Here is an 18,207-nt window from a genome sequence, read left to right as displayed (position 1 = left end):
GTGTGAAACCAGCAGCTTAAGTTGTTTCTTTTATCCACAACCTTAACCATGTTGTTATAATTGTATTATTGTGTCTAATCTTGAGGAATTTCTTATTTTAACCCAAACCATGAGCTCTGATGTCACAGACACACAGACAGGTGAACTCAGGTTTTCATGCATTTATTTTCTTGTAACCTCTCCTAGAAAATCTATTACATATCAATTTTAATTACACAAGTTTCACATATATCAGATACAGTCAGGTGTCAGGTGCGTACATGTACACATGAATGAGAAAAGAGATAGAGAGGAATTGCAGTTAATTTCGGTCAGTCAAAGATTTAAAAAAAAAAAAAACCTACATCTGACAATATACTGTCTCCAAATACTGTGGATTTATTTATTGAGTGTAAATGCCTCAATAAACAGTATCTCCTCTCTTCTCCTCTTCCTCTCCTCTTCCTCTCCTCTGTGTGCTCACTTCCCCTCTCAGATGCTTATCTCTGCCATATGTTGCCCAATAACATGAACGACTGAAGCGATACCCGTGGCTTCACCTCCTGTGAGAAACACACACACAGTTCATCTTTTGACATCGTCTGTTTTTCTCTCTCTGCTCCTGCATTCTGACATTTTATTTCGCCACATCTTACTCTTAGCCCCAAGAATATTGAGTTGAGCCCACACAGGTAGACCTCCCTCTTCCTCAGCATGTAGCTGGGATTGGTGGATTGATGGCGCAGTAAAGTTGAAGTTTTTTGGAGTTAATCAAACAGTATTTCTGTCAGAGCCCGTGTAATTCTGCTCCTTTTTAGTGTGGATTGAAGAAAAACAGTGACCCAACTTTCAGTTCAACTATTTGAATGCAGCGTTTCCAGGGTACAGACGTGTACCACCTGATGGCTGGAAGAAATCTCGGGGGGTTGCACTCTGACCAAACTCTCACACTCTGCATCAACTCAGAAATGATAACGAACTCTCAGATGAGATTAGTGGCTTTTCAAACCTGACATTTAGTATTTGAGTTGATGAACGAGGCATGAGGTATTTCGGATTGATGCAGGATGTGGCGTCTGTGAGACTGACAAAGAAATGTGCTTCTTTCAGACGAGCTGATTTCTCCTTTAAAGCAGATTCTCTCTCAGCTATGATTAAATTTTGGCCTCTGGATGAACTTGTCTCTGTCTGCAGTCTGAGTCTGTTTCAGTTTCTTTCTGCTCTTTGTTGTGTGAGAGTCTCTGCACCTCCCTCTCTTCCTCTCCCTGTTTTATTCTCCTCTGTGTCTTTGTCCTCCTGTTGCATCTCTGCAAGTCAATGTTGTAATATCAGTGTGTGTGTGTGTGTGTGTGTGTGTGTGTGTGTGTGTGTGTGAGCGAGCCGAATGCCAAGGACAGATGGGCAGACGGAGAGGTGAGCGGGTTCATCAACACAAATATGTACACACTAGCACATACACCTTCACACACACACACACACACACACACACACACACACTCCTGCCACAGCAGCCTGTATAGAAACAGAATAAATCCAGAGGGTTCAGATTGAGATTATCACCCTGGGGACCAAACACACTCACATACACTGTGAACCCTGTACACTTCATTCTGTGGTCAGTGAGAAGTGAATGTTTCTGTCGCTATTTTCTTCCCCCCCTTTTCTCCCTCCTTCTCTTTCCTGTCCTTCTCTGGTTGAGTTTTCTTCTTCTGAGCAGAAGGCAGAAGTGGATGATTTTTCCTGTGACCTTAAAATTGACCCTAAATTACCCAAAAGTAATGCGTAAGTTTATTTATTTATGTATTTTTTATGTCATTTCATCCCTCTGCCCTTTGTAGCCGTCGTAAACCACGGAGGCCGAAGCTAAATGAGACGGTCTGCTCTACGGAAGGTTTGTGCTTTGCGTCACCAGCTGTGCCCGCAAAACGCAGCTCCTGTCGTAACTTTTTTGCACAAAAACTTGAGGTTTAAGGCCCTTGGTTTTAACGGTTGTAACGTTGAAACCCGATGCTTACATTTAAAAGTGTAATCCTCAGGTTCCCTGTCAGTGTTGTTTCCTGCCATATTGTTTTGGTTACTGGCGTGCAATGAATCTTGGGATAGGTTGGGCCATGACATGAAGGGCCACTTGTTGGATCCTTTGCTGCCGCATTTCTTGGTCACATTTTAAAGGAGCCAAAGACAGCCTTGTTGTGCCATTGTGACACAGTCAGTTTTTTAAGATGCAGCCTCTGTAGGACGTGGCCCCTGAACTGGGACAGCTATAGTGTAGCACCTACACCTGTACCGCAGCAGCATCTGACTGGGTCTCGTTGAAATTAAATCAAAAGCCCTGGTAGGTTCTTGGAAGTGTCTAAGCTGTTTCCGCATTCAACACTAAAAAATAAACCGTAGTATTTACAATTGACTGCTCATTTTATATCTGAATCTCCTTTTACAACCATTGATGTCTTCTTCCTGATATCTGACTTCAGTTGGCTTTTATATAATTTCTGTAGTTCAGTATAAAATCAATCAACCGCGTTCCTATCTATGAATAACTAAATAACATTAAGTATTGGGAAAGTGGTCAATCATCAGTCAATCACAGTTTGGGTGAAGTCAAAACAAGAATTAGCATCCTCACAAAATAGGTGGTGCTGTAAGCTTGGTGACGTCATTACGTGTAGGGCTACCTTGCGAGCTAATGTGGCTCTTGGTTTGCCAGTAACAAGCTGGCAGGCTTGCCAGTTAGCTATCAGTTAGCAAGTCAACTTGCTCAATTGCACAGCTAATGTAAGAGATTAACTGCAGACCACACTCTAACAGAGTTATATATAATCAGATCGTGACACACTGTTAACACAACAGTTTCCTCTGTTTTGGAGTCTTTGCCTCTTTGTTCCATCAGAGGTCAATATTGTCCAGACAGTTTGCAAGTGGTCAGTAACACAAAGTTCACCTAATGTTGTGTTATGAAATGAGCTGATTTCAGTCTGTAACATCACTGTCATGAGTTCTCATACGACCAGGACTTAATGCTGAGATGATACAAAGGCCTTTTCATTCTCCAATGTATATGTGTCCAATATAGAGACAAGTAGCAGACATGTTTACTCTAGCATAGCACAGGAGCGAAGGGGAAACTTGGAGCCTATAATCAAAAGGATAAAAACACCTTTCGGTAACTTTGGAGGAAGAAAACCTACAAGAAAATATGGTCCTAATACATATAAAGTGCACAGTAAAACCAGCTGTTATCGACAAATATGCATAAAAGCAATCACATCCCTGCATGTGCATAAACACACATAAACCCAACGTATCTGCAGGTCCATTAAAAAGTGTAATAAAGTTTTAAGCAGCAGTATTTCATCAGTAGCAGTTACAATGTCTTTAATGGTGTCTTTAAATGTTAAATGTTTCCTCAGTGATCTTGCTGATCTTGGCTTCTTTAATGTGTTTACTCTCTACAGTCTAGCGTGTGTTTGATTTTAATGAAACTGACGTTAAATTGGTCACAATAATAAAAGTTAAACCAGCAGAAACGTGTAAAAGCTAAAACAATATCTACACACGCAGCCACAGGATATTATAATGTGTCAACAACTCTTGATGAACACACATGAAATGTGGATATTATCCTGAATAGAATAGCGTGACTTCCTTTAATTAAACCTAAAGCTGTGAAGCTCTTTAACCAACATGCTGATAAAAGACTCAAACAAAATCTAAAGGTGATGCAGGGGAGGTGCACTTCCAGTGGCTGCTCCACTTCCGAATGTTACACTGTCAGCGCTAGGGCTGGATTAAGCCAGGAGGGGGCCCCAGGGCAAAAACGAGCAGCGGGCCCCTGTTGATCCCTCTGGCTTTCTGTGCATTGCTTGTGTCCTGTTGTCTTTAAAGGTCTGGCGATGTTTATATATTTTTCCTATAATTAACAAAAGCGAATTAATTCATCCAACAAATGTGGATTAATCCGCATCTGAAAATAGTCCCCAACAAACGCACCATTTCCTCTTGTTTGAGTAACACTTGGAGTCCAACTGTTTTGTGAAATGACTGAGGCCTACTCTTGATGGACTCATGACATGCAGTTCACACAACCTCCACTGGTGTCATAGTGTAGATTTGTGTGATCACTGTGTGTGAGTCTTTGTGTGTGTTTGTGTACATACAAAACATAATGCTGACCTTAGTTTTTACAGTTAGCTTCTGATAAACTAAACTAACCAAAAACCTGCTGACTCCATTTTTTTTTTTTTTAAGTTTTGTAAACGATCGTCACTGCCACTAGATGTCGCACTAGACTACCAGCATCTTAGACCAAAACAACCCCCCCCCGTCTCCCTTCACGTTCTCAGTCAGCAAGATGCTACGTAGCACAGCGAAAGTGTCCACTAAACACACAAGAAGCTAAACTGAATAATGTTCCACTGTGTACACGAGAGAGAACAAAAAGTAAACCAGCCACAACCATTAGCCCACACTAATGCTGTGGTATGCTCCAGTTAGCCAGCTAGCGATAGCAACATTTGCCAAACACATTTATAATATTGGTAGTAGCAAATTAGAGTCCAGCTGGACCCTTTAGCAGCTCGCAGGGTTCTCCTCTCAGTAAAGCAGACCAGCATCGGCTGTGTTCAGTGGCGTTCTTTGAATTCATTTTTTGTGAACGCTGTTTTACGCCGCACAACGTCTCCATAGAAACGGCCCAGCATGGCTGGTGCTAGCGGTACAGACGGTACAGATGGTACAGATGGTACAGGCGCATATATTACTTCTACAACTACAGTTGAAGCAGTTTTATGAACAAACAAGTTAAGACTATATTTATATACAGATTTTAAATGTAACTCTTTAAATGTAACTTAATGAGGTTCTACTAAAAAAAAACAAATGAAGGTGAACTAGTTTATTTTTGGAACTGTGAACTTAGTTCAAAATTTAAAAAAAAAAAACATGAACTATGAACATGAACGAGTATCGGCTCCGCGGTAAGACTGGAAAAGAAGTTCAGGCTTCGACTTATCCGCTGGGACCAGCCGCACAAATGACACTGACGGAGCCGGTAAAAACTCTAAAAACTTTATCGATGTTTAGAGGGGAATTTGAGGCGGTAGTCCTCAGTCCAGTTCACCTGTGGTCCGGTCTCATCTCTTTCTTTGTCTTTTTAGATCAAAAATGTGGTTTATTCTTCAGTTGGACGAAATTCTGGGAGGTCGTAGACAATACATAGAAAATACTTGTTTGCTGCTATATTATTGTTTAAATCTTGTTTACAAAACCTTTAACATGAACATTTCTTGACCTCACTCTCTCTCTGCCTCTCTCTCTCTCTCTCTTTCTCTCTATCTAACTATCTATCTCTCTTTCTTACCTCGAGTTTTAGATAATCTCTTTTTATTAACATTGTAAGAGAAGATTGTGTCACCTTTCCCCCCGGAGCTCCTCGTGTCTCTGCTCATGTCATACTTAGATATTACAAAGATTTCATATTCTCATAGCACATTTCTCCACTGTTGTACCACCTGCCTCAGGCAGTAGCAGACTGAACATGTATGTAAGTTGACACGGCAAGCAGACAAAACATATAACTCCTCCTTTCATTTCAGCTGCATTATGTCAGATTATCTCTAAATTTGATTCTGTTAAAACCCGTGTTTCTCTTTGAGTAAACACTGTAATCCACTGCAGCGGTGATCAGACTCTGACATTTGGTTATGAAGATACAGTAATCGTATCAGGTGCGGCTGCTGCCATGGTAATGTAGAGTCTAATATTACATTACCACATTAACACATAAGCTACTGCTGTTTATTTCCAGGAGAGCTGCTTTTTTTTTTTTTAAGTGGCTGCTCTAATCTCTGATTTAAATGAAAATCTCTATTGTGCTTTAATTCTTTGACAGATAATTCTGCCTCTGTGAGTCTGTAACCCTCTGCTTTAGTTTAATCACTACTATTGGATTAGCTGGGACCAACTTTTCCAAGAATCCACTGGACTGTGTTGCAGTTTTTTTTTTTCCTCTGAAAATTGCTTGTTGGGCTGAATCAGGGCGCTGTGATGCTGACAGGAGCAGACGATCACACAACTTTTGTAGTGTAATAAGATTCTTACTGGAATGCTGCTGCGAGGGCGTACACAACACACAAACACACAAACACACACAATGCACACAGAGAGGGAACACAGTGGTTTTGTGTATTACTTTGAAATGCAGCTTTATCTGATTAAACCATACTGCCGTCATTGTGTATGAACAGCAAATTGATTTTGTCCTTCAAATTTCCTGTGGCTCACGTTCAAGTTCAGTCAGAGTGCGTCTCTCTTGTGTTGTCAGCTCCCGATGTTCCAGCCCTGGATGGCGAGCTCTCAGGCAGCCTCAGAGCTCAAAGGAGCCGGGGTCCTTCACTGGGTCATTAAGCGTCTTTTACGTCTGCGATACGACCTCTATACATCTCCTGTACCTGTACGTTCTGCCTCCAGATAAAAGAGACACAATCAGTGTTCTGTCCTTAGACGCCTCACTGCTGTGGCCTCCGCAACAATCTGAAGAAGTTCAGAAGTCCTTGCATTTCTTCCATCGACGCTGAGCCTTGACCCGCTTCAACTGAAACTTCAAACATGACTGTTGTCGATGTCGTGACAACCTTCACTGTTGTCTGACCATGCACGCCCGGGACTGACTGTCTTTATGTCACTACAATACCCAGAGGTCATTGCGAATGCTGCACTGCTGTAGAATGGAAGTTAGCCATGACAATATTCTCATGGTCTCAATTTGCAAATGTTCACATCATCAAAAAATGATAAATGATGAAACCTTTGCTGTTGTACCCTGTGCTGTGCTTCTACCGAGAAGTTACAGCTTTTAGAAAAATCTGAGTTTCCATGTCACAATTCCAACTTGTATGTTGATGAGTACACTTTACCTCAACACTCGCTTGAGTTTTGTACAACTGGGAAAGTTCAATCAAACAGTGAAGACATTTCCTTGATAAATAGCAGCTCAGCTGTTCTAGCAAAGTTTGGGCATCAAATCAAATGATGTAATATTAAATGCTGCTGGTTATATAAAGACATTTTAGGGTGCGTACAGTAAAAAAAAACTATTTAAACTGAAGTGTTGGGCAGCAACGCATTCCTAAATATTGTTTTATCATAATGTGATAATAATAAATACAAAGGGTTAGGGTCTGTTTCTGGGAGTTCAGTGGAGGATTGATTCATTTTGTCTCTGTGTGTTTAGTGGACAGACTGTTCAGGTACATGTTGTCCTTGGCTGTGTAGCTTTTTCCAAAAGAACATGCAATAATTCTCAGTAACTCCTAAGTTCTCTTATTTAAAGTTCCTCCAGACATGTTTTAAACTCTGTAAATATCCTCTGCTATTATTAATATTTTGTTTAACATGGTTTTCATACATAAAAACCGGGTCTGAAGCTCATCTCCTCTAACTTCCTGATTGATAAATCTGGATCAGGCCTTGAGCCCCGCCCACCACCTGCTTGCTCCAGGTGGACAGGTGAAAGAGCAGATAGCATCAGGTTAGAGCAGGAAACATCAGAGAGACTCAGCCACATGTTTGAGCCTCAGTCAGACCCAGACTCAGATGAGGAGTCTGAGACCAGAACCAGAGATTAGCAGACGGATCTTTTATCTATTTATGTTGTTTGTCGGTGTCATATTGACATTTTAAAAAGGTTAAACACTTGATTTTCATCAGAGGTGGTCTTTAAATATCTTGTCAGTCACCTGGTTTTGTTTAGTTGGAGGGTTTATGAACATCAGAACTGCAGTTTGAAGAGGGTACATCATAGGTCCGACTGTGAAGCCTTAATAAAGATGAGTTCACTTGACAAAAACACTCCACAGTCTCACCCGAGCCAGTCAACCATTGCTGCCAAATGGATCCTCTGTGAGATGCAACAGTTCAATAACTAGACTCTGCACTTGACTATTGACCCGGCTCCACTCCATTCATTCGTTCATCCATCAGTGTCACGGTCACGGCCAGGACTCCACTTTATTCCTTGTGTTTCTAGTATTTTCACTTATCCCCCTGTGACTCTCGTGCTCCCCTGTCGGTGTTGTGAGCGAGGCGCTCCTCTTTTCTCTCCCGGCCTTTACCTGGAGCGATCCTCACCTCCATCCACCTTCAGTCCCTGACAGCAGACTATAAACCTTCTCTTATTCTCTCTAACTCTGAGTCTGTGCTCTTGGTTTTTGTTCCCCCGTCGATCGTAACAATCAATCCATCCTCTCCGTTCATCTGTGACATCGACAGACATACATAGACAGAGCCTGTCAGACAGCGCCTTGATTACCTGACAGACGGATCGAGTGCGGGGAGGAAATTGGGTTTGTGTGTGTGTGTGTGTGTGTGTGTGTGTGTGTGTGTGCGTGCATCAGTTTTGGGCAAGTGATATGATGTAAGCAGCATGTAAGAAAAAGAAGGAGAAGGCAGAGTTTACAGAGAGAAAAATCATGATTGAGGAGAAAGACTGAGACAGATCGAAGGTTAAGTGACCGGTGGAAGTCATTCCTCTGGGAGCAAGATCAGAAAAATCAGCCTGCACCTGTCCATGCATCATGATCCAGACATGAACATGTAGTGCTGATCAATAATGACCTATTTGGGCGTGTGTGTGTGTGTGTGTGTGTAGACGTATGTTTTAATGCTTCTCTCTTTAGATCACATTGGTGAAATGCAAATGGGATCTGAGCCTCCTACTGTGCGTGTGTGTGTGTGTGTGTGTGTGTGTGTGTGTGTGTGTGTGTGTGTGTGTGTGTATGTGTGTGTGTGTGTGTGTAGAAATAATCCTGCTACACCGGTGCATTTTATCACTTGTTTCCGTTTCAAAAAGAAAAAACTTGAGAAGGAAGGAACAGGAAACTGACATAACATGAGAAAAATGCGGGCTGATGTTTGTTGGGAAGGCTGCAGAGACTAAAAGGTGAAAAAGACTCTGGATGGAGAGAATGAAGAGAGAACGAGGGAGAGAGGATTGAATTGATCCGGGGATTTCTCGCTCCCAATCCCTCAGTGAGCAGTGTAATGATGCCGTGTTGGCTGTGGCCCCAGAGCCCGACTCTGTTTCATTAGGTGTGATTAAAGCTGCCCTGCTGACTGAAGCTGTCCTGCCCGGCACACCTCACCTCACCCCTGTGACATCACTCAGCCTGGCAGAGCCGGCACTCTGCTCCCATAAGTCGGCCTTGTCTGTGTCAGTGTAGTTTAAAAGCTGGATTTGTGTTTTTATGGCTAACATGTTAGCAAACTGACACAGAGCAACATTATATTGAAGTGGTGTTTGTGTCTTTTACACTCTCTAACTGTGTCTGTCTACTGTTTGGTGCTGGGCATGTAGTGGACAGTGAATTTATAATGAGCTTAAACCAAAACTATTATATAAAAAAGGGGTTAAAAAGCTCAGAAGAGTTGTAGTTCTCTGTGGGTTTGTCACCACAAGCAGATTTCAGGTAAACACTCAGAGAACCAAATCCTTTCAGGTTGGATGGTGGGTCCAGATGGGCGAGGGGTTTGGGGGGCGTGGCTGAGAGCGGTGACTGCTTTGTTGTGACATCACATCCTGACGGCTGGTTTTAAGGTTTTAAGGCTCAGTTTCTGAATACAGGCTGTGTGCATTTCTCTGTGGACTGAGGCTTTGATACTTTCACAGTATTAATATAGAACCTAGACCTGCTTGATGATAAAACAACACATGGACATCGACCTTTATACTACAGTATGTCAGACCTTTAAAATAAGAATACTGCAACTTTAAGCAGGAAATGAGATGGAGTTAATTTTCCTCCTTGACTGCCAACTGGTTCTACTGATGACTTAAGCTGGTAACATACGGCCGTTGTCTGGTCCACATCTGCAATAAACAAGTCAGCAGACACTTGCCTGTCTTTAACAAAGAGATTTACTGTCCTCTTTGGCAGAAAAAGGCCTGTACCTGATCTAACTCCTCTGGGCTTTTCACGTTGACTAACACACACTGTTCACTGTACATTACATCTGAAGTGCTGAAGTACACACTAACATTTATTCGTGTGTCTTTGTGAAATAGCTGGTGCTGGTGAGCCACTGGAGCTGGTTATCTCATGGTAACATGCTTTGCTGTGAGCCTTTGGCTTTCTACGAACCAACAATTTATACTATTATTTTTAATATTGTTGGTTAATTAGCTAATATTTTTGGTGCAGCTTACATGTTAACTTCATCTTCTTCTGGGTTGATTTCTTGTGTTCATCAAAGTTGAGATTTGTGCAAAAGCTTCTCATGGATTAACTTCTGTGTTTGTGATTCCATTTAAATTAATGGATTTCTGTTATATATGTTGTTGCCATGAATGTCGCTGTTTCATAGGATTTAAAGCTTTTAGAGCAACTGTCCTCCAAAACTAACTAACAATGTTTCTTCAAGCTAACATGCTATATATTAATTATAATTATTTGTATTTATTTATTTATTATTTCAGTCACAGCCCAGTTTGTTATTGTATTCACTTCCTGTTTGTGCATCCCATGTTCACCCTGCCAGCCTGCCCTGGAGGCCGCTTTGTTCACCCAGGGGGTTCGAAGTGGGTCGCTCACATACAGCTCACATGTGACACCAGGGCAAAAAAAGAAGCGTGGATTAATCCCATCAGGGTATAGACAAATCATGGTTAAATAGATCAGCAATTTATCTGCTGGCTTCTGTTATCAGACACCAATTTCTTGGTGTCTGATACAAACAAAAAGCTGCTTTTTTTCTGCATAAAGCAAGTGTCTGCATTTTCCATCATGGATTTAAAAACATAGTCATTCCTGACATTTTGTGAAAGGCCCCTATGGTAAATTCTTGTAAAATCTTATTATTTATTTGTGTCCACATTATAAATCTGATTCTTCACAGCACTAAATAATAAACCCAGTGACTTCAAAGAAATCATGTGCAGTTTCTGCAGAACAATCGGGCCATTTTGCTGTTAGCGTGGGAAAGACAGACAGTCATGTCTCAGCAAAATGTGTCTTAAACAAGCAGTTTTTGTCGCTGCTCTCTCTCAGCTCTTTGAAGTCATAGCTAACTCATGACCAGCCAACACATTGTCTGCGTCTACACATATATTGAGAATCCTGTTTTGAAAACCTAAATGTTGTCATTGTCCGACACAGAAGTCGTTACACAGAGCCGTCCTTGTTGCGCTTTTAACCTAAAAACCAACTGGAGCAGCAGGGATGGGTTTAGTTTCTAGTTTAAGTAATGGGTTATTCAACCAGAATAAAAAATCTGGGTGATATTTCTATTTATATAAAGTGTGTTTATATCAACCTAGCAAATACCACATTTTGATATGAATATACTATGATATAAATACAGTCCATTCAAGTTTTTCTAAACACTAAAGGCTCGAAGTTGATCCGGACTGAACTTATGAATTTTATTTCATGGATAGTTTTCTTTATATCCATGTTTACATTACAGACGAGAAGTGCTAGTAGTGAACAAAAAATATGATGTAACATCATAACACAGGTGATATTTATGGTGTTTTATACTGTCTGTATGGCATTTCTGCTTATCTTAACGCCTCCTGTGGAACACACACTGTCACAGAGGGTTGCGTCATTTAATGCATGTCAGCTGATTCCCATAGGATGATGTTGTCGTACAGACAGAAGAAGCAGTCCAGTAGCTAGAATGAGCTCAAGACTCAAGCCTCACCCACCTGGACCCACCATCCAGTCTTGCAGGATTTGGTTTCTCTGAGTGTTTATACCTGAAATCTGCTATATTTTTATTGGATCACTCAGAAATAGTCAGCCAATCAGAAAAGAGGCTCAGAGCCTCCTCTCTTCTGATTGGCTCACCGACCTGCTGTTGATTTTTTTTTTTGTTCTAAAAACCTCAAGTTTGTCTTCTTATGGATCAACACTTTAATAAATAATATATAAATAATAAAACTTCTAAATAAAATATTGGACCTTTTAAAGAGTCAACCAAACAACTGCCAGTCTAAGTGTAGAAAAAAGAGGCTTGGTTGTGTGTAGTTTCCACAGGGGAAATTACATATTCATGTGCAGCAGGCATCATAACTAGTTAGTATAACACAGTTGTTTGTTGCCAGAAGTGCAAACTAATCTTAACACCATGACCAGCATCCTTATTATCACCAGCACAAATCCCAAACCAATAAAAAATTGCTCTCCCAAATTAACAAATTACAATCTGCTCTTCAGGAAACAAATGCTGTAACACACACACACACACACACACACACACACACACACAACAGAAAAAGTGCATTAATATCTTTTCATGAGGCCTGGGTCCCATGGCAACACCAAATGTGCGCAGCCTGGGTGATGGGGTGATCGAATCCCCCAGACAAATCACTGCACGATCACACAGGCCTCAGCACGGTGGTGTGAAGAGGTCATCCATTGATATTAATGGCCTGGTGGTTTACTGGCCTGTGGTGATTGGTTAAGTTTATTCAGGCATTAGTTAGAGGGGCAAATCAATGGGATTTAACAGCCATTTTGACTCCAGAGGGTCTGGTGCATATGGTGCAGGGGGGGGGGGGGGGTGGAAGCAGCAGAGGAAGATGGGATGAGGAAGATGAAGGGTGGAGGGAAAATAATAGAAAGAGAAAGAGGAGTAAAAGGAGCTTGTGTAGGAGGATGAAAGATTAAAAAAAACAGGAGCTAGGTCAAGGAGGGAGAGGAAGACGGGAAGCAGGGAGAGGTGGGTTAAGAGCAGAAAAGGGGAAAGACGAGGGGAGCTTGAGTAGAAGAGGAAGGTTGAGTTGAAAGATGGAGGACAGTAAAAAACGTCCCATGACGCCATGTGGTTTGTCCTTTGCTAATCTGCCGGAGCGCTCACGTAGGCCTGCTATCTGTTGTTTTGTCTAGAAGCAGATAAATCTGTAAATTTCTCTTCATGGGTCGGACATCTCAGCATCTTCTTTATCTGCGGCTGAGTGATAGGACTCCCCCCTTTTCCCAGAAACAACTGACCATGAGACCTGAGACACTCTGGCCAATCAGATCATGACTCATCCAATCCCACACTTATTTATCTTACGTAGCGTTTTTGGCCAAAGCTGAGACTCTTGTAGTTCACACAGTTCAGCTTATACTGCCTGGTCTTTACTTGAAGAGAAACTTAACACCAAATTCACTTTCTGATTATGACCTCAGTTGTTTTGGTCTTATTCTATAAGCATTTCCTTTATTTCATATTTTACCAGAATATTTCAGGTTTAATCTCTAACACCTCCTGTCTCTTGTCTTTGTCCTTTCAGATCCGTTCTCAGTGGATCTGGACCAGTATGACGTGGTTTCTCTGACCGACACTCTCAGAGGTTTCCTTCAGGACCTGAACGCCCCCATCATCCCTGCCACAGTTTACAGTGAGCTGGTCTACACTGCCCAAGGTACAGTGTGGATACTAATACTTGAGATATTCACCTCTCAGATTCCTGCCTCCAGACCAACACAATGAAAGTGAATGGAGATGAGTTTGTTTAAAAATGATAAAGACAAAACAACAGCAGTGTTTCCCCTTTGAGGAGCAATATCCTGGTTCCACCAAGATCAGGGGTTCTTACTCTGTTTTTGGATTTATATTTTTTGGTCAGCTACTCATTAAACCAATAATTTCAGCAGCTACTGTCAGAAAACTTTTATTCTGAAATGAGTCCATGGATGATACAAGTGTCAACATTTTAGAAGAAGTTTGCGTATTCCTGGTCAGCTCAGTGTTTCTAAGGTTGTACATCTGTCATGATGAATGTGTCTGAATCTTGGACAGTATAATTGAAGAGGGTAATATACGTAGGTACTGCAAATGTTCTCAGGTTGTGTGTCCATCTGTGTGTATGTCTCATTCTCATTAGCACGATATCTCAGGAAGACCTTAAGGAAATTTCTTCAACTTTGCTTCAAACATTCACTTGGACTGAAGAATGAACTAATTCGAATTTGGTGGTCAAAGGTCAAAGGTCACGGTGACCTCACAAAACAGGTTGTTGGCCATAACTCAAGAATTCTGGACATTATTCCACACTGTAACTCAGGAAGGCAAGATTGTTTCACAGTAAATAAAGATGGACGTAGCCTTTGTGACATCACCCACAGTTTTGAAGCTCAGAGTGAGCTGCTCCATCGTCGCCATCTTGACAGTGTCTGACTCCGGCCCTAACTCCCAGCTAATTCAAAGCGGCCACTCAAAGAGGACACGCCCTCAATTCTCCATAACTTTAAGCCTTACTATAATGTAAACAGCTGAATTATATAAACAGTTGTCATGAAGGAGGAAATGAGCTATAGAGACACATTTTTTTTACTTGTACCAGGCTGTAAACATGTTTATTTCTGCTCTAAAGTTGGACATTTTAACATGGGAGTCTATGGGGACTGACTCAAGTTTGGAGCCAGACTCTAGTGGTCATTAGAGGAACTGCAGGTTTTGGTTCTTGAGTGTTGGCTTCATTTTTCAGCCCTGGAGGTTGTTGCTTGGATTGTGACCAAATTTCCTGCAACTTGACTGGTTAGCGGAGGGATGCAACCGTGAGGAGGTGATTCCAGTTATCAAATAACATCTCTGTGGCCCGTTTGTTGAAAATCACTTCTCATTTTAATTTTAGCTATGTTTTACTGAAGAAATAGTCCCTAAGAAACTGTAGACATAATGATCTGTGGACACTGTCACTGGAAAGAGAAGTTGCTGAGGAGTAGGCAGAAATCTCAGAGACAGATATGTGAAACCTGGACGAATAAAGCCAGAGCCCTGCATGAATAGATACACCAGAGAAATTGCCTAGTTTAATTGTACAATAGAACGTGACTAAGGCCAAACTTAAAATGTGGGATACTAACAGAACTCTGACCCACATGTAATTCAAGATGTTGAGTTTTCCTGTGGCTGTGAGCGGTGTTTTCGTGGCTTGTGACTGTTGTGTGAGTTCAGGCCTCCAGCAGCTTCCTCAGTCATGTGCTGTCTCCTTTTCCCTCCACTCTTATGCACTGCCGGGTCAACCTCTGGTGCTAAATCTGAGCTCGTGGTGTTTTCGTGCCTCTGTCACTTGGCATGAGCGCCGACATTCGTCACACCTGACAGATTTCTGCCATTTCTGGATGCAGAGAGGAACGAGGCTGTAACCTCTTGTCAGCGTCAGATTTGCTGCTAATCTCCTGACAGCTTCAGGATTCAGGAGAAACAAACTGAGCTGAGACGTGGCTCACTGCCAGTCTGTCTCTTTTCTCATTTTCTGTAGCGCTGACCTGCCTGTTGACCCCTTCACCTGCTGCCCACTTCACAGCAGGCCCTCCTCTCTCCAGTTTTTTAGAGACTCTCACACTCTTATCAATTTTTCATGAACCCTCCCTTGACATTCAGAGTTTTGTGGTCTGCGTGGGTGGGTGTACGTGTCAGCGTGTGGAAATAAAAGTCAAAGACGGAGAGACTCAAGGACAGACGGATGAGTGTGTTGGCGTTGTGCACGCTAGGATCGTCTTGAGTTTGCAGAAACTTCACATCATCCTTCCCTGCAACCCCCTCCCAAAAATATGACTGGGCTAAGCTCCTTGACATGATCTCCGACTGAAAACCTCCTCAATTATGTAAGTGCTTTTCCCTCTCAATCCTCGTCCTGTTAAGTGACAGCCCTTATTTGTTTTACTTATTCATGGAAACATTTTAAGTCAGGATAAACCACTTTAAAAGGACGCAACAAGTGGTTTTTGCGGAGGTCGTCCAAGGTTAAGCCCATTGAAATTAAATTTTCTTTTTAGGAAGGGGGTCACATGAAGATCGCAGTGATTTCTTCTGTGAAATCAAAGGATATTGTAAGAAGGGTTTTGAGGTCTGAAGCATTTAATTTGTACAGTCAGGATAAGTCGTGCAATAACATCGAGGGATCCCTGAAAAAATAAACTATTTGCTCAGAGGCCTTTTCTGTTCATCTCTGTCTTTTCATGAAGTCATTAGGTGTTCACCCCTTCACTCAGCCTTCCACTCGTTTCAGTTTCCACTTGTCCTCAAACCTTTCACCTGTAGTCTGTTAATGAACCTAAATTGCAAATGAATTTTCATGTTATTACTTGTTATTCATCGTGCTATTTTTTGGCTGTTTTCTGTTTGGGACCTGGGGCCATATCACAGACACTTCCCGTCTTAAGTCTTAAGTTAAGACAGGATTACAAGCACAGAAGCAAATCCATCTAACTCTAGGAATCCTGCCCTATCTAAGGTTAGGAAATCTTAAATACTCGTTCATGAACTTTGATGTCCGTTGCCTAGCAACCAACGCTACTTCTCTAATCTCATCTCACTGAGGTTGTAGGAGCTTTATTTGTCATATTTGCACTGGGGGGGTTGTATGGTAAGGAGCAAACAGTTTGTGACTGTGCTCGGACCTCGTGGCTGTTTATTTTGTTAAGCTTTGTATAGAACACATATTGGAGGTCGTGGACATTGCAGATTACAGACACATCGGTCTCGAAAAGAAAAGAAGAATATCCCGCACACTGCTCTTGCTCAGCATCACAATTTATTGATCATACTAACGTTTTGGTCTCTTCTTCTTTGATCTTTGTTATAATTATTTGAAACAGTTCTTACAACTACAGACACATAAAAGTAAACACATCATGATACAAAGGTTGGATATCATTATTCCAAGGACACCACTATACCGTAAGCGTGCATTGAGCAGCTGGGAATAAGTGAATAAGTCCATCCTGTTGATATTTGGTTGGTTGTGTAAAAGCAATAAAAGAGCTGTGATATGGATTGAAGAAGTAAGGTGAGTTAAAGTCAGGACAGACTGACAGTTCTCCTGAAGGAAAGAGAGAGTAGTTAAGATTTGGGGAAGTTAGGAAAGTTGTGTAATAGCTCATTTTTCATTTGTGAAGTTAGGATAGGAACACTGACGTAGGAACTGTACATCTGTGATGGCTTTTTCCTGAATCAGGTCCTAAACCTAGTTACCACAGTTACCAAGCAGTTAAGCAAGTTCGGAAGTTTCTGTGATACGGACTGGTTATTTTTTCCCCTGTAACCAATCAGCAGTGACTGACATGTTGTAATTTTTAGTCACGACGGAAGCTGTGGTCGCCGTTGTGTCGAGTAAAATTACTGTTCATTTCACTCAGATAAAACAAATACATCAAACTACGATGCCTTCAGGAAACCTCAGGATCTTTCTCTATAGTTTCTTCACTCTATAATCGTCAATCTGTTAACCCTGTACTGAGTGTACTTGAGCTTTAGGGGGTGTCTCGTTGTGATTATGTCCATATGGATGGAATCAGTAACATTTTCCTCATATAAAGACAGTTACTGTCCCGTCTTAGTCTGATCCCTGAGATTTGTTGATGTTGTAACAGTTAAAATCCCCTCTCAGTCTTCTTTATTTGCTACCTTTCCTCTGGCTGTCCTTGCTCTCCGGGAGATGAGTCGTTTACTCATCCCCCCACCTTTCAACCCTAAACTGACCTGCCTGTTTTACTGTGGCACTGCCAGGCACATGATTATTGTTCAAACTCCTCAGGAGATAGAACAACATCTACTTTAGATCATTCAGGATAAAAAAAAAAGAAGCATATGAATATAAAATCTGCTGTAGAACAAGTTTAAAGGTCAAAGGTCACGGTGACCTTACAAAACATGGTTTTGGCCTTGTGAACGCAATATCTTCGTAACGCCTTGAGAGAATTTCTTCAAATTTAGTATCAACATTCACTTGGACTCAGGGATGAACTGATTAGATTTTGATGGTCAAAGGTCAATTACTCAAGACTTCACCGCAGTTACCACAAACTTTCACACAAATGGTTCATATTTTCTATGACTCTGGACAAACAGGGATATAACCTGAAACTAGTCTGAGTGGCGGAGGGATACAACCACGAGGCGGTAATTCTAGTTTTCTCAGTAACAGAATAATTACATTTGTTGTCATCAGATGGCTGTAATCCTCCTGTAATCCTCCTCTCATCTGCGCCTGCAACATCCTCACCACAATCAGCCTTTTGTTGTCAGGGTTCTGCCTTTTTTTTTGTTTTGACTTTGACTTTGACTATTTTCAGCTTTTTTTCCAAAGAAATACGTGATGACTGTTTCGGCGTTGTCACATGATGCTGAGGAAATGAATGGATGTGATGCTCATTGTGGTTTGAGGTCTGACGGCTCCAAACTGTTTCAGGTGGTAAACCTTTTCTCTGGATCTCAGTGTTTTATTTTCTA

The 18,207-nt window shown here is 41.6% G+C and overlaps 1 protein-coding gene across 1 annotated transcript in view; it reads left to right on the top strand.

Annotated features, from left to right (window-relative positions):
- Nucleotides 1–18,207, top strand: part of pik3r3b (phosphoinositide-3-kinase, regulatory subunit 3b (gamma)) — a 208,053-nt gene that overhangs the window by 76,498 nt on the left and 113,348 nt on the right. The window contains exon 5 of the mRNA XM_056377704.1: nucleotides 13,262–13,393. Within this exon, the coding sequence (XP_056233679.1) occupies nucleotides 13,262–13,393 (132 nt within the window). The remainder of the gene's footprint in view (nucleotides 1–13,261; nucleotides 13,394–18,207) is intronic.

This window comes from Seriola aureovittata, chromosome 6 (genome assembly GCF_021018895.1).
Source record: "Seriola aureovittata isolate HTS-2021-v1 ecotype China chromosome 6, ASM2101889v1, whole genome shotgun sequence".
In the NCBI taxonomy this organism is placed as follows: domain Eukaryota; kingdom Metazoa; phylum Chordata; class Actinopteri; order Carangiformes; family Carangidae; genus Seriola; species Seriola aureovittata.
Note: the sequence above shows the minus strand (reverse complement) of the source record. Positions and strands in the feature narration are given on the sequence as shown.